Source organism: Salvelinus sp. IW2-2015, linkage group LG23 (assembly GCF_002910315.2).
Source record: "Salvelinus sp. IW2-2015 linkage group LG23, ASM291031v2, whole genome shotgun sequence".
Taxonomy (NCBI): Eukaryota; Metazoa; Chordata; class Actinopteri; order Salmoniformes; family Salmonidae; genus Salvelinus; species Salvelinus sp. IW2-2015.
This window is the reverse complement of record NC_036863.1, coordinates 38,199,498-38,214,161: the sequence shown is the minus strand read 5'-3', so window position 1 is coordinate 38,214,161 and position 14,664 is coordinate 38,199,498. Positions and strand designations below refer to the sequence as shown.

Here is a 14,664-nt window from a genome sequence, read left to right as displayed (position 1 = left end):
GAATTGACAATATTAGCCACATTCAATGCAACATACCGAAACAAAACAAACTATGCAAGACTTAGTATGCAAAACAAACTATGCAAGACTTAGTATGCAAAACTAACTATGCAAGAGATGTTCTTGTAGGCAGTACGCACCAGAGTAGGATTCTATTGCATTGACAGGCACAACTCAGCCTGTACTCTACAGACCAATCAGAACTGCAGTATCCCTATATGCAAATATACAATTGCCATATATGGATCTGTGCCATTCACTTTGAACTGGACTGTGTTTACAGCATGAGTGGTCACGAGTAGATACACTTGTTTTAGAGATCAAAGTCGAGAGCTGCATGTAGCCACGTGTACACATTTGTTCATATTCTTTGCTAGTTAGTAAGTTATTAGCCCTGTTATAGATAATCAGCAATGGGGGAGTGGTTKCTTCGTACAAGAGCACAAAACGTGTGCATTTCTAGCCATCTTTGAAAAACGAGTCAGGTAAAGAGCATTTTTTCTCTCTTAAAGGGGCAGTGTTGTATTTTGAGACTGGCATGAATAAGCTAAGTAGCCAATAGGCAGAGGGTAGGATAATTTATCTGTTTCTCTAATGGTATGGGAATAATAATAAACTTTATTTTGTAAAGTCGTTTCTTGCATTAAACAACACGTTTTCAGTCATCTCCTTGTCTGAAGGCCTAGTAGAAAACAGATTAATGTCAAGCCATGTATATATTTTTTCAAACAGTCTCATAGAATGTAGGCCTACATTGAACACCACACATTGGCTGCTACTATAGGCTGAAAGATAGAACAGCTATTTGAAACCGCTAGTTAAAATGTTATGGGATGCATTTTCTCCATTGTTTTTGTATGGTAGGCCTCTCTGAATGGCCGACATTATGATCAAGTAGTCACAGTAGCCTACTTGGCCACTGTTATAACTGTAACGTAAAGCAGGTACAGCCTTAGTGTTCACAGTAAACGTGCGCCAAACGTTGCACAGAATTTTCACAAGTTCAAGTTTGCACGCAGAAGACCTAACATTTGCCCTGTTCCGAATTTTTTTTGAGAGGAACATTGTTTATATGTACATAGATATGCAGGCAGATGGCAAGCTCTCTGTTTTGTTTCAAACCACCTTCCTCTTTCTCTCTCCCTCTCTGTCTTTTCAGATATTGATGAGTGTGCTGAACCAGGGGTCCGAGTTAATCCATGCAAGAATGCCCGGTGCGTCAACACCATAGGYTCGTTCAAGTGCTACTGCAAAAATGGCTTTGTCCCTGCACGAAGGCCCAACATATGTGTACCAGGCACGAAGGCCCAACATACCCGTACCAGGGCTCTATAACAGCTTTATCTCTGTCAAACATACACAAATACACACAAGCAACCCCTMTGTCTTATAAGTTCAATATTCAGTATGTTGTGGTGCCTTCAAAGGGCTTTGAAATGTTTGAAATGTAGAAAATGTGTTGTTGTTGGCTCCTCCTTCACTGAACTGAGATGCAGCATAGGCTTCCAGTTTGGTTCTTAGCAATTATTTTCCTTATACCTAATTAAGATAATGCTTTGGGRAAAAAAATAGAAAAAGGTAACACATTAGTTTCTTTTTTATGTATTTTTGTAATTATTATTTTTTTAACTGTTTGTKTCCTTTGACTGTTAAACTTGTGTTTTTGTTTATTTGTTGAGTTGTTTCCTTGTTTCCTTGTTGCATTGATCTCATACATCCATGAATCTTAAGCCCTCCTGCAGGCAGTTTGATGAGGAAGTTCCTGTCAAAGCCACTCCCTTCCTGTGTGTCTAAACTCCTGTATGAGTAGAAGACCCTTATTGTACAGTTTGGGATATTAGACTCTTCATTGTCCAGTTTTGTAAAGTATGTGAAGTGGAGATGACTTTGTTGCCTGTTGGATCGTTGCTTGTCAAGCTCCTGTAATCATTTGTTTTACGGGATGTTTTGGAAATAAATTGTATTTCATTGGAAACCATTTAAGTGCCTTGTAGATTGTTGACATGTGGATACTGAGTGCAAATGAAGCTAGACTATAGGTAAAAGGTAATATTCAGACCTAACTCGTGCATCCAGAGGAAATCCTCCGAAGTACGATGGAAAATCAACCCCAAAGCAAATGGAATGGCATGCTTACTGACTTCTCTTAACAAAATGACAGAGTTTGTTTSCCAATGCATTGTAAGGAACCAAAGKGRCTTTGAGAGAAAGAAATTAAACAGCAGAAGTCAACCGCCAAATGTGTGTTTGTGATTCTTTATAACGCGGATTCGTTCTTTCTTTGGGATTAGACATTTTTTCCCGTCCATATCCTGTTCTGTCCATGAGAGGAAAATCAACACAGGCTCATGCACTATAGAACAGATTGCTTCATAAATTAATCACGTTACATGTACTCAGTGAGATGACGAGCCTCTGCCAAACAAATACATTATAATCAATATACAGTTTGTTTTAATATTCATTGTCATTGATTGGTGKGAAATTCTAATCTATTAAGACTGGCTATGAAACTGATACAAAGTATGACATTAAAGAAGGAATATATGACAAAGATGTATTCAACGGGTGGAGAAACAGGGTTTCTTCTGCCTGCCATGGTCGATGGAGAAGAAATAAGACTTCAAAGTACTTCAGAGCGAATGGCTGAGAGAACTCTATTGTGATCCACATACTGTAGACCCTTAGTACCTCAAACATCAACATGCCCAACRGGGCATGGACTCTACATGTTGACTCCAATGCTTCCCACAGTTGTGTCAAGTTGGTTGGATGTCCTTTGGGTGGTGGACCATTCTTGACACACACGGGAAACTGAGTGTGAAAACCCATCAGCGGTGCAGTTCTTGACACAAACCGGTGCGCCTGGCACCTACTACCATAGCCCGTTCAAAGGCACTTAAATTTGTTGTCTTGTCCATTCACACTCTGAATGGCACAAATACACAAACCATGTCTAAAAGCGTAAAAATCCTTCTTTAACCYGTCTCCTCCCCTTCATCTACACTGACTGAGGTGGATTTAACAAGTGACATCATTAAGGGATCATAACTTTCACCTGGATTCACCTGGTCAGTCTATGTCATGGAAAGAGCAGGTGTTCCTAATGCTCAGGGTCCCTGCTCTCCCTGTCTATAGTTTGTAGATATTTATTCTGTATGCCCATTATCAACACCATCCATATACATCAGAATGTTAATGTACTTATGATGGGCCTCCCGAGTGGTGCAGCGCTCTAAGGCATTGCATCGCAGTGCTTGAGGCGTCACTACAGAAACKGGTTCGATCCCTGGCTGTGTCACCGCCAGCCGCGACCGGGAGATCCATGAGGCGGCGTACAATTGACCCAGCGTCGTCTGGGTTACTGGAGGGTTTTGCCGGTCGGGATGTCATTGTCCCATTGCGCTCTAGCAACTCCTTGTGGTGGGCCGSGCGCCTGCAAGCTGACTTTGGTCACCAGTTGTACTGTGTTTCCTCCAACACATTGGTGCGGCTGGCATCAGGGTTAAGCGAGCAGTGTGACAAGAAGCAGTGCGGCTTGGCAGGGTCATGTTYCGGAGGACACAYGGCTCTCGACCTTCGCCTCTCCCAATACGGTAGTTGCAGCGATGGGACAAGACTAACTACCAAYTGCGTATCACAAAATTGGGGAGAAAWAGGGGTAAAAAAATTATTTAACAAATTAACTTATGATGTAGTATCTCATTATACTAGAGCAATTTCTACCAAACTTTCATCATTTAGAATATCAAATCAAATCAAATTGTATTTGTCACATGCGCTGAATACAACAAGTGTACTGTAGATCTTACAGTGAAATGCTTAGTTACAAGCCCTTAACCAACAATGCAGTTTTAAGAAGAAAGAAAATATATATACAACAAAAAATTAAGGACCAACAATAAAATAACAGTAGCGAGGCTATATACAGGGGATTCTGGTACAGAGTCAATGTGCAGGGGCACCGGTTAGTYGAGGTAACTGAGGTAATATGTACATGTAGGTAGAGGTAAAGTGACTATGCATGGATAATAAACAGAGTAGCAGCTGCGTAAAAATGGGGGGTGGGGTGGGGACAATGCAAATAGTCTGGGTAGCCATTTGATTAACTGTTCAAGAGTCTTATGGCTTGGGGATAGAATCTGTTAAGAAGCCTTTTTGTCCTAGACTTGGCACTCCGGTATCGCTTGCCGTGTGGTAGCAGAGAGTAGCAGACAGTCTATGACTGGGGTGGCTAGGGTCTTTGACAATTTTTAGGGCCTTCCTCTGACCGCCTGGTATAGAGGTCCTGGGTGGCAGGAAGCTTGGCCCCAGTGATATACTGAGCCATACGCACTACCCTCTGTAGTGCCTTGCGGTCGGAGGTGGAGCAGTTTCCATACCAGGTAGTGATGCAACCAGTCAGGATGCTCTCGTTGGTGCAGCTGTATAACTTTTTGAAGATCTGAGGACACATTCCAAATCTTTTCAGTCTCTTCACGACTGTCTCGGTGTGTTTGGACCATGATAGTTTGTTGGTGATGAGGACACAAAGGAACTTGAAGCTCTCAACCTGCTCCACCACAGCCCTGTCGATGAGAATGGGATCGTTCTTGGTCCTCCTGTTTCTGTAGTCCACAATCATCTCCTCTGTCTTGATCACGTTGAGGGAGAGGTTGTTATTCTGGCACCACACTGCCAGGTCTCTGACCTCCTCCTTATAGGCTGTCACATCGTCGTCAGCAAACTTAATGATGGTGTTGGAGTCGTGCTTGGCCATGCWGTCATGGGTGAACAGGGGGTACATGAGGGGACTGTGCACGCACCCCTGAGGGGCCCCTGTGTTGAAGATCAGCATGACAGATGTGTTGTTACCTACCCTTACCACCTGGGGGCGGCCCATCAGGAAGTTCAGGATCCAGTTGCAGAGGAAGGTGTTTAGTCCCAGGGTCCTTAGCTTAGTGATGAGCTTTGAGGGCACTATGGTGCTGATCGCTGAGCTGTAGTCAGTGAATAGCATTCTCACGTAAGTTTTCCTTTTGTCAAGGTGGGAATGGGCAGTGTGGAGTGCAATCTGTGGATCTRTTGGGGTGTTTTGCAAATTAGAGTGGGTCTAGGGTTTCTGGGAAAAATGGTGTTGATGTGAGCCATGACCAGCCTTGCAAAGCACTTCATGGCTACAGATTTGAGTGCTACGGGTCGGTAGTCATTTAGGCAGGTTACCTTGGTGTTCTTGGGCACCACGGACTAAGTAGTCTGCTTGAAACATGTACATTGTATTACAGACTCGCGTCAGGGTGTCACGTTCCTGACCTGTTTTCTGTTGTTTTGTATGTGTGTGATGGTCAGGCGTGAGTTTTGGGTGCATTCTATGTTGTGTTTTTCTTGTTGTTTAGGGTTGCCTGGTATGGCTCTTAATTAGAGGCAGGTGTTTTGCGTTCCTCTAATTAAGAGTCATATTTAGGTAGTGTTTCACTGTGTTCGTTTGGGTGGTTGTCTCCTGGCTCCAGTGTTTGTCGCACCATACGGGACTGTTCGGTATGTTTGTTCATCGTCATTTATGTGTAGGCTATTCCCTGTTCGTGCGTTCTTCGTGTTATGGAGTTCGTCGTCCAGGTCTGTCTACACCGTTTGTTGTTTTTTAGTTTAGTCAAGTTCGTGTTTCTGTTTTCTTTAAAAATTATGTGTTCACAACCCGCTGCGCCTTGGTTCCATCACTACTCCTCCTTTTCGATTGAAGAGAGGGAGGACCACCGTTACAGAACCACCACCAATCCAGAATCAAGCAGCGGGTTAACGGACAGCCACGACAGCAGCAGTGGAAAAGGAGGATTGGACATGGGAAGAGATCCTGGACGGTAAAGGACCCGGGCAGAGCCAGTGGAGTGTCGCCGCCCCAAAGCGGAGCTGGAGGCAGCGAAGCGGAGAGGCGACGTTATGAGGAGGCAGCACGGAAGCAAGGCTGGAAGCCCGCATACTACCCTAAAATTTCTTGGGGGGGGGTAAGAGGTAGTGGGCCGAGGCGTAGGAGACCTGCGCCACTTCCCAGGCTAAACCGTGGAGAGCGGGAGTACGGGCAGACGCCGTGGTTACGCAGTAGAGCGCACGGTGTCTCCTGTACGGTGCTATAGCCCAGTGCGGGTTATTCCACTCCCCGCACTGGTAGGGCTAGATTGAGCATTGAGCCAAGTGCCATGAGGCCGGCTCTACATATCTGGCCACCAGTACGTCTCCTTGGGCCGGCTTACATGGCACCAGCCTTACGCATGGTGTCCCCGGTTCGCCTACATAGCCCGTGCGGTTATTCCACCTCCCGCACTGGTCGGGCGACGGGGAGCATTCAACCAGGTAAGGTTGGGCAGGCTCGGTGCTCAAGGGAGCCAGTACGCCTACACGGTCCGGTATTTCCGGCGCTACGCACTAAGCCACCTGTGCGTCTCCAGAGCCCTGTTCCTCCTCCACGCACTCTCCCTATGGTGCGTGTCTCCAGCCCAGTGCTCCAGTTCCGGCACCACGCACTAAGCCATCTGTGCGTCTCCAGAGCCCGTACGCACTGTTCCTTCTCCCCGCACTCGCCCTGAGGTGCGTGCCCTCAGCCCGGTACCTCCAGTTCCGGTACCACGCACCAGGCCTATAGTGCGCTTCGAGAGGTCAGTGTGCCCTGTCCCTGCTCCCCGCACTAGCCTTGAAGTGCGTGCCGTCATCCCGGTACCTCCAGTTCCGGCACCACGCACCAGGCCTACTGTGCACCTCAGCAGGGCAGAGTCGGCCGTCTGCCCAACGCCTTCTGCACTGCCTGTCTGCCCAGCGCCGTCTGAGCCATCTGTCTGCCCAGCGCCGTCTGAGCCAATCTGTCTGCCCAGCGCCGTCGGAGCCATCTGTCTGCCCAGCCCGTCTGAGCCATCTGTCTGCCAGCGCCGTCTGAGCCATCTGTCTGCCCAGCGCCGTCTGAGCCATCTGTCTGCCCAGCGCCGTCTGAGCCATCTGTCTGCCCAGCGCCGTCTGAGCCATCTGTCTGCCCAGCGCCGTCTGAGCCATCCGTCTGCCCAGCGCCGTCTGAGCCATCCGTCTGCCAGCGCCTTCTGAGCCACCGTCTGCCCCAAGCGCCTTTGAGCCATCCGTCTGCCACGAGCCATTAGAGCCGCCCGTCTGTCCCGAGCCGTTAGAGCCGTCCGTCAGTCAGGAGCCGCTAGAGCGTCCGTCAGTCGGAGCCCCAGAGACGCCAGCCAGTCAGGAGGCTGCCAGAGACGCCAGCCAGTCAGGAGCTGCCAGAGACGCCAGCCAGTCAGGAGCTGCCAGAGACGCCAGCCATCAGAAGCGGCCAGAGACGCCAGCCAGTCCGAGGAGCGTGCAGAGCCGCCAGCCAGTCAGGAGCTGCCAGAGCCGCCAGCCAGTCAGGAGTGCAGAGCGCCAGCCGAGCAGAGCCGCCAGCCAGTCAGGAGCTGCCAGAGCCGCAGCCAGTCAGGAGCTTGCAAAGCCGCCAAAGCTCAGGAGCTGCCCTACAGTCATGAGCTGCCCTCAGTCATGAGCTGCCCTACAGTCAGAGCATGCCCTACAGTCATGAGCTGCCTACAGTCATGAGCTGCCCTACAGTCATGACGCCCTACAGTCATGAGCTGCCCTACAGCCCGGACCTGCCAGAGTCCCTCAGCCCGGACCTGCCAGAGTCCCTCAGCCCGGACCTGCCAGAGTCCCTCAGCCAGGACCTGCCAGAGTCCCTCAGCCAGGACCTGCCAGAGTCCCTCAGAGCTGCCAGAGTCCCCAGCCAGGACCTGCCAGAGTCCTCAGCCAGGACCTGCCAGAGTCCCTCAGCCAGTGACCTGCCCCTTAATCCCGCGTGCTGCCCCTTATCCGCTGCTGGCCCCTTCATTTAGGTGGTTTTAGTTGGAGGGTGGTCATTGGGAGGGGATACAGAAGCGGGAGTGACTATGGTGTGTGGGGACAGCGTCCGGACCTGAGCCACCACCGTGGTCAGATGCCCACCCCAGACCCCTCCCTGGACTTTTGCTGGTGCGCCGGCGTTCGCACCTTGAGGGGGGGTTCTGTCACGTTCCTGACCTGTTTTCTGTTGTTTTGTATGTGTGTGATGGTCAGGCGTGAGTTTTGGGTGGGCATTCTATGTTGTGTGTTCTATTTGGTTTAGGGTTGCCTGGTATGGCTCTTAATTAGAGGCAGGTTTTGCGTTCCTCTAATTAAGAGTCATATTTAGGTAGGTTGTTTCACTGTGTTCGTGTGGGGTTGTCTCCGTGTCAGTGTTGTCGCACCATACGGGACTGTTCGGTATGTTTGTTCATCGTCATTTATGTGTAGGCTATTCTCCCTGTTCGTGCGTTCTTCGTGTTTATGTGAGTTCGTCGTCCAGGTCTGTCTACACCGTTGTTGTTTTGTTAGTTTAGTCAAGTTCGTTTTTCTGTTTTCTTTAATAAATTATGTGTTCACAACCCGCTGCGCCTTGGTTCCATCACTACTCCTCCTTTCGATTGAAAAGAGAAGGAGGAAACCTAACAAGTTACGTCAGAGAAAAATAAAACCTTCGGACCGAGAGGAACGTAGGCGATAAAATCAGACCACAAATCTCGACGACAAAGAGCAATGGGGTTATAAGATAGTACCAAATGATTATATTAACAAAATAAAACGGAACACTAACGAAACAAAATGACAAAAGAGAAACGAACGACAAAAACAATCCCGGGTCACGAAATCAAGACACGAGATACAACCACCCACAAACACAACCACAGTAAAAAAACACCCGGACATAACCATAGATAAAATTCTCGAGATGCAAGTAAGAACAAAAACGATTTACAGCTGCCTCTGATTGAGAATCATACCCGGCCGAACACAAACAACCCGACAAGGAAAATAACACATGGACAACCCACCCCAACTCACGCCCTGACCAACTAAATAAATACAAGAAAAAGGAAAAAACAGGTCAGGAACGTGACACAGGGACAGGTTGAAAATGTCAGTGAAGACACTTGCCAGTTGGTCAGCAYATGCTCGGAGTACACGTCCTGCTATTCCGTCTGGCCCTGCGGCCTTGTGAATGTTGACCTGTTTAAAGGTCTTACTCACATCGGCTACGGAGAGCATGATCACAAAGTCGTCTGGCACAGCTGATTCTCTCATGCATGCTTCAATGTTGATGCCTCGAAGCGAGCATATAAGTTATTTAGCTCGTCTGGTAGGCTCGTGTCACTGGGCACCTCGCGGCTGTGCTTCCCTTTGTAATCCGTAATAGTTTGCAAGCCCTACCACATCCGACGAGCATCAGAGCCGGTGTAGTACGATTCAATCTTAGTCCTGTATTGATGCTTTGCTTGTTTGATGGTTCGTCGGAGGGCATAGCGGGATTTCTTATAAGCGTCCGGGTTAGAGTCCCACTCCTTGAAAGCGTCAGCTCTACCCTTTAGCTCAGTGCGGACGTTGCCTGTAATCCATGGCTTCTGGTTGGGGTATGTATGTACGGTCACTGTGGGGAAGACGTCATCGATGCACTTATTGATGAAGCCAGTGACTGATGTTGTGTACTCTACAATGTCATCGGAAGAATCCCAGAACATATTCCAGTCTGTACTAGTAAAACAGTCCTGTAGCTTAGCATCTGCGTCCTCTGACAATTTCCTTATTGAGCGAGTCACTGGTACTTCCTGCTTTAGTTTTTGTTTGTAAGCAGGAATCAGGAGGATAGAGTTATGGTCAGATTTGTCAAATGGACGTTGAGGGGAAGATTTGTACGCGTCTCTGTGTGTGGAGTAAAGGTGGTCTAGAGTTTTTTTYCCCTCTGGTTGCACATTTAACATGCTGGTAGAAATGAGATAAAATGGATTTAAGTTTCCCTGCATTAAAGTCCCCGGGCCACTAGGAGCAACGTTGAGTGCCGTCTTAGTGCCAGCATYGGTTTCTGGTGGTATGTACAAAATAAGTAAAACAAAGTTGCAGAAAAAACGAACAAATAGCACAGTTGGTTAGGAGCACGTAAAACGGCAGCCACCCCCTCCAGCGCCGTTCCTTCCATCTGATATAGAGTAGAATTCAACACACTTTGTCTTCAGATTCAAATGTATTTTACTCTAAATAAACTTAAAGGTAACACTAGATTTGGATAGTCCACCTGCAGACACTTTACATACTTACTGACTGGCCGACCCCAAGTGGTGAAGGTAGGCAACAATACCTAAGCCACGCTGATCCTCAACACGGGGCCCCATAGGCAACATCCGCACTGAGCTGAAGGGTAGAGCTGCCGCTTTCAAGGAGCGGGACCCCGCTATGCCCTCCGACGAACCATCAAACAGGCAAAGCGTCAATACAGGACTAAGATTGAATCGTACTACACCGGCTCCGATGCTCGTCGAATATGGTAGGGCTTGCAAACTATTACAGACTACAAAGGGAAGCACAGCCGGGAGGTGCCCAGTGACACGAGCCTACCAGACGAGCTAAATAACTTCTACGCTCGCTTCGAGGCGTCAACATTGAAGCATGACTGTTTGGCCATGCACCTCTCCAACTCATCATCAAGTTTGCTGATTACCAAAAAGTGGTAGGCATGATTACCAACAATGATGAAACAGCCTACAGGGAGGAGATGAGACTCCTGGTGGAGTAGTACCAGGAAAATAACCTGTATCACCGCCTGGTACGGCAATTGCACCGTCCGCAATTGCAGGGCTCTCCAGAGGGGGGTGCCTGGCACCTACTACCATACCTCGTTCAAAGGCACTTAAATGTTTTGTCTTGCCCATTCACCCTCTGAATGGCACACTTATGTGTGTATTGTGCTTTTCATTGCTAGGTATTACTGCACTGTTGGAGCTGGAAACACAAGCATTTCGCTGCATTTGCGATAACTTCTGCAAATCTGTGTACGCACCAATAAGATTTGATTTGAGACTATCAGAAACATTTCAACTAACTATCTACTAACCCTAACCTTAGCCTTTATCATAACCCCGAACTTAACACTAACCCTAACCTTATGCCTTACACTCTAAACCTAACCATAACCTTAGCAAGCAGTTGCTTATCAACAGATAGCTGGTTGATAGTATGAACATCTGTAAAGAATTTACAGATGTACTATCCGGACTATCCAAATAAAGTTTGACCAAATTAAACAATATGTCAGTCTATTTACAATCATTACATAATACAATAATAAAAGCAAGGTTCTCTTGGTTATTCGTAGTGGCACCATGCCCAAAATCTACACTCTTAGAAAATAAATTGCTATTTTATTTAATCTTTATTTAAACAGGGAGTCACCATTGAGACCAGGGTTTATTTAGCAAGGTAGCGCTGCACATACAATTCAAAGTACAAAAACAAACAAAAATACAGCACAACAAACAATCAAGAAAAACAGCCACATTCCTCAGCAAATAGTTCCCCAATCAATATTTTTAATTCCCCAAGCGACAGCATCTGCACATCTATCACTCCAGTGTCAATATTGCTAAATTGTAATTACTTTGTCACTATGGCCTATGTATTGCTTTACCTCCTTACTTCATTTGCACACACTGTATACAGATTTTATATTGTGTTATTGACTGTACGTTTGTTTTATCCCATGTGTAACTCTGTGTTGTTGTTTTGTCACACTGCTTTGCTTATCTTGGCCAGGTCGCAGTTGTAAATGAGAACTTGTTCTCAACTGGCCTACCTGGTAAATAAGGGTGAAATAAAAACTAAAACGTCAGAGCATCCAATTGCAGTGTGTTTTGCAGTTGGTTACAGCAATGAGGTACATTAAAACTAAAAGCGGATTTACCTAATTCAGTGAGACCCGAGGAACCTCAAGAGTTAACCAATCCTGTGAGCGGGTTTGTACCTCATGTTTTTATAATACTTTAACAACAAAGTTACGGTAAGTTAGAAGTTATCTAGAACCTATAAGGGTTCTTCGCCGTCCCCATAGGAGAACTCTTTGAAGAACCCTTTTTGGTGCAGAAGGTTCTACATTGAACCCAAAAGGGTTATATCTGGAACCAAAAAGGGTTTTCCTATTGGAACCCTTCTTTCTAAGAGTGTATACACAGTGTACAAAACATTAGAGACACCTTCCTAATATTGAGTTGCACTCCCTTTTGCCTCGGAATAGCCTCAATTCATCAGTGCGCATGGACTACAAGGTGTCAAAAAGCATTCCACAGGGATGCTGCTGGCCTATGTGGACTCCAATTCTTTCTCACAGTTGTCAAGTTGGCTGGATGTCCTATGGGTGGTGGACCATTCTTGATTCACACGGGAAACTGTTGAGTGTGAAAAACCCAACAGCGTTGCAGTTCTTGACACACTCAAACCGATGTGCCTGGCACCTACTACCATACCCCGTTCAAAGGCACTAAATCTTTTCAGGTGACATCAACACGGGATAGATTTCTTACTCTCCCTTTCTTGAGGTTGCACTTGTCTACTACGTGAGGTCCTTTCAGTCAAAAATAGATTTTGTGTCCAAGATATTATAAATTATAGCTCTCTCTGCAAGGATTTTGATCAAAGATAAAAATAACTAAAGTTATAGCAACCAAAATCAATAATAGGATAACCAAAGTAATGGTCACAAAGATGTCATTAGTTGATGAGGGTGGAGGTGGGATTGGCACAGGTGTGGTCGTTGAAGATTTAGGTTTGGTTGAGTCAACTTTGTCCGTCACACTGCCAGGTTGAGTTACGACTGAACCTGCAGTGGCTTTTGTCGTTTTTGTTGTTGTTGTCATCCGAGTTATGCTGTGATTTGAAGTAGTTGTTGCAGAAAAGGTAGATGTTAAAGTTGATGTCAAATTCTGAGTTGTGATTTCTGGGAGGGTACTCGATGTTGATATACTCATCCTCTCTGAAGAGGCTGTAAATGCTGATGTAACACGTGTGTTTGTAGCTGGAGGTTCCGGAGTGATGGAAGATGGGTTTTCTGTTTTTCCCTCAGTAGTTGAAGCAGATATTGAGGATGTGATTGTAGTTGTCAATACATTTCCAGGGGAGGTTGTTGCTGTTCGACTTTCTATTGTAGCTGATATTCCGGTGGGGGTTATCTCTGTAGTTACTGGAATGGTTGATATTGATGTCTCAAATGTAGCTTTGGATGTTTCTAATGGTGATTCTGTTGGTGGGGCTGTAGTTATCCTTCCTGATGTAACTGTAGACAGTGTTGCAGGTACAGTRATAGCTGAAGAGTCACTTGGTGTAGAAACTGGAGTTTCAAGTGTAGTTATTGATGTCTCAGTTGTAGTTTTAAATGTTTGAAGGGAGGCTGTTGACCGTTTTTCTACTGAGATAGTGGTTGTCGTTCCATCGGTTGTAAATGTTTCAGATATGACGTTCACTGATGTTTCACGTTTTGATATTGCAGATGTTGTGGTTATGGAGGATGTTTCCGTTTCGATTGATGGGGATATCATGTAGGTGGTTGTGTATGATGATTCAGGTTCGGTTGATGAGGTTGTTGTGGATGTGGATGATGTTTCAGGTTTGGTTGATAGGGATGTTGTAGTTGTGAATGATGTTTTGGTTTCGGTCGATGGTAATGTTGTGTATGAGGCTGTGGATGATGTTTCAGGTTTGGTTGATCTGGATGTTGTAATTGTGGATGATGTTTCAGCTGATGGGAATGTTGTGGATGTGGATGATGTTTCAGTTTCGGTTGATGGGGATGTCAAGTATGTGGTTGTGTATGATGTTTCAGGTTTGGTTGATGCGGTTGTTGTGGATGATGTTTCAATTTCGGGGGATGGGGATGTTGTGGATGATGATTCAGTTTTGGTTGATGGGGTTGTTGTGGATGTGGTTGTGTATGATGTTTCAGGTTCGGTTGATGCGGTTGTTGTGGATGTGGATGATGTTTCAATTTCCGTTGATGGGGATGTTGTAGATGTGGATGATGTTTCAGTTTTGGTTGATGGGTAAGTAATGTGTRTGGTTGTGTATGATGTTTCTGGTTCGGTTGGTGGGGATGATGTGTTTCTGGCTGTGGATGATGTTTCAGGTTTGGTTAATGGGGATGTAGTTGTGGATGATGTTGCAGTTATGGTTGTTGGGAATGWTGTAGTTGTGGATGATGTTTCAGGTTTGGTTGATGTGGATATTGTATCTGTGGATGATGTTTCAGTTTGGTTTGATTTGGATGTTGTAGTTGTGGATGAGGTTTCATTTTCGGTCAATGGGAATGTTGTGTATGTGGCTGTGTATGATGTTTCAGGTTTGGCTGAAAGGAATGTTGTAGTTGTGGATGATGTTTCAGGTTCGGTTGATAGGGATGTCATGTATTTGGTTATGTACGATATTTCAGGTTCGGTTGATGGGGTTGTTGTAGTTGTGGATGATGTTTCAATTTCAGTTGATGGGGATGTTGTGGATGTGGATGATGTTTCAGTTTCGGTTGATGGGTAAGTAATGTGTGTGGTTGTGTATGATGTTTCTGGTTCGGTTGATGGGAATGTTGTAGTTGTGGATGAGGTTTCTGGTTCAGTTGGCGGAGATGATGTGTTTCTGGCTATGGATGATGTTTCAGTTTCAGTTGATGGGAATGTTGTAGTTTTGGAGGATGTTTCGTGTTATACAGTCGATGGGAATGTTGTAGTTGTGGAGGATGTTTCAGGTTTGGTTGATGAGGATGTTTGTGGCTTGTGATGATGTTTCAGGTTTGGTTGATATGGATGTTGTAGTTGTGAATGA

The 14,664-nt window shown here is 46.1% G+C and overlaps 2 protein-coding genes across 11 annotated transcripts in view; one reads left to right on the top strand and one right to left on the bottom strand.

Annotated features, from left to right (window-relative positions):
• ltbp3 (latent transforming growth factor beta binding protein 3) overlaps positions 1-2,240 on the top strand; it is a 33,732-nt gene extending 31,492 nt beyond the window's left edge. For all 10 annotated transcript variants that reach the window (XM_023968544.2, XM_023968548.2, XM_023968547.2 and 7 more), the window contains one exon: positions 1,160-2,240. In XM_023968544.2, the coding sequence (XP_023824312.1) occupies positions 1,160-1,335 (176 nt within the window). In that variant the 3' untranslated portion in view covers positions 1,336-2,240. The remainder of the gene's footprint in view (positions 1-1,159) is intronic.
• A 9,431-nt stretch (positions 2,241-11,671) lies between these two features.
• The window catches only part of LOC111951023 (uncharacterized), a 35,022-nt gene continuing 32,029 nt past the window's right edge, over positions 11,672-14,664 (bottom strand). Inside the window, exon 3 of the mRNA XM_023968989.2 lies at positions 11,672-13,746. Coding sequence (XP_023824757.2) covers positions 12,456-13,746 — 1,291 coding nt within the window. The 3' untranslated portion in view covers positions 11,672-12,455. The remainder of the gene's footprint in view (positions 13,747-14,664) is intronic.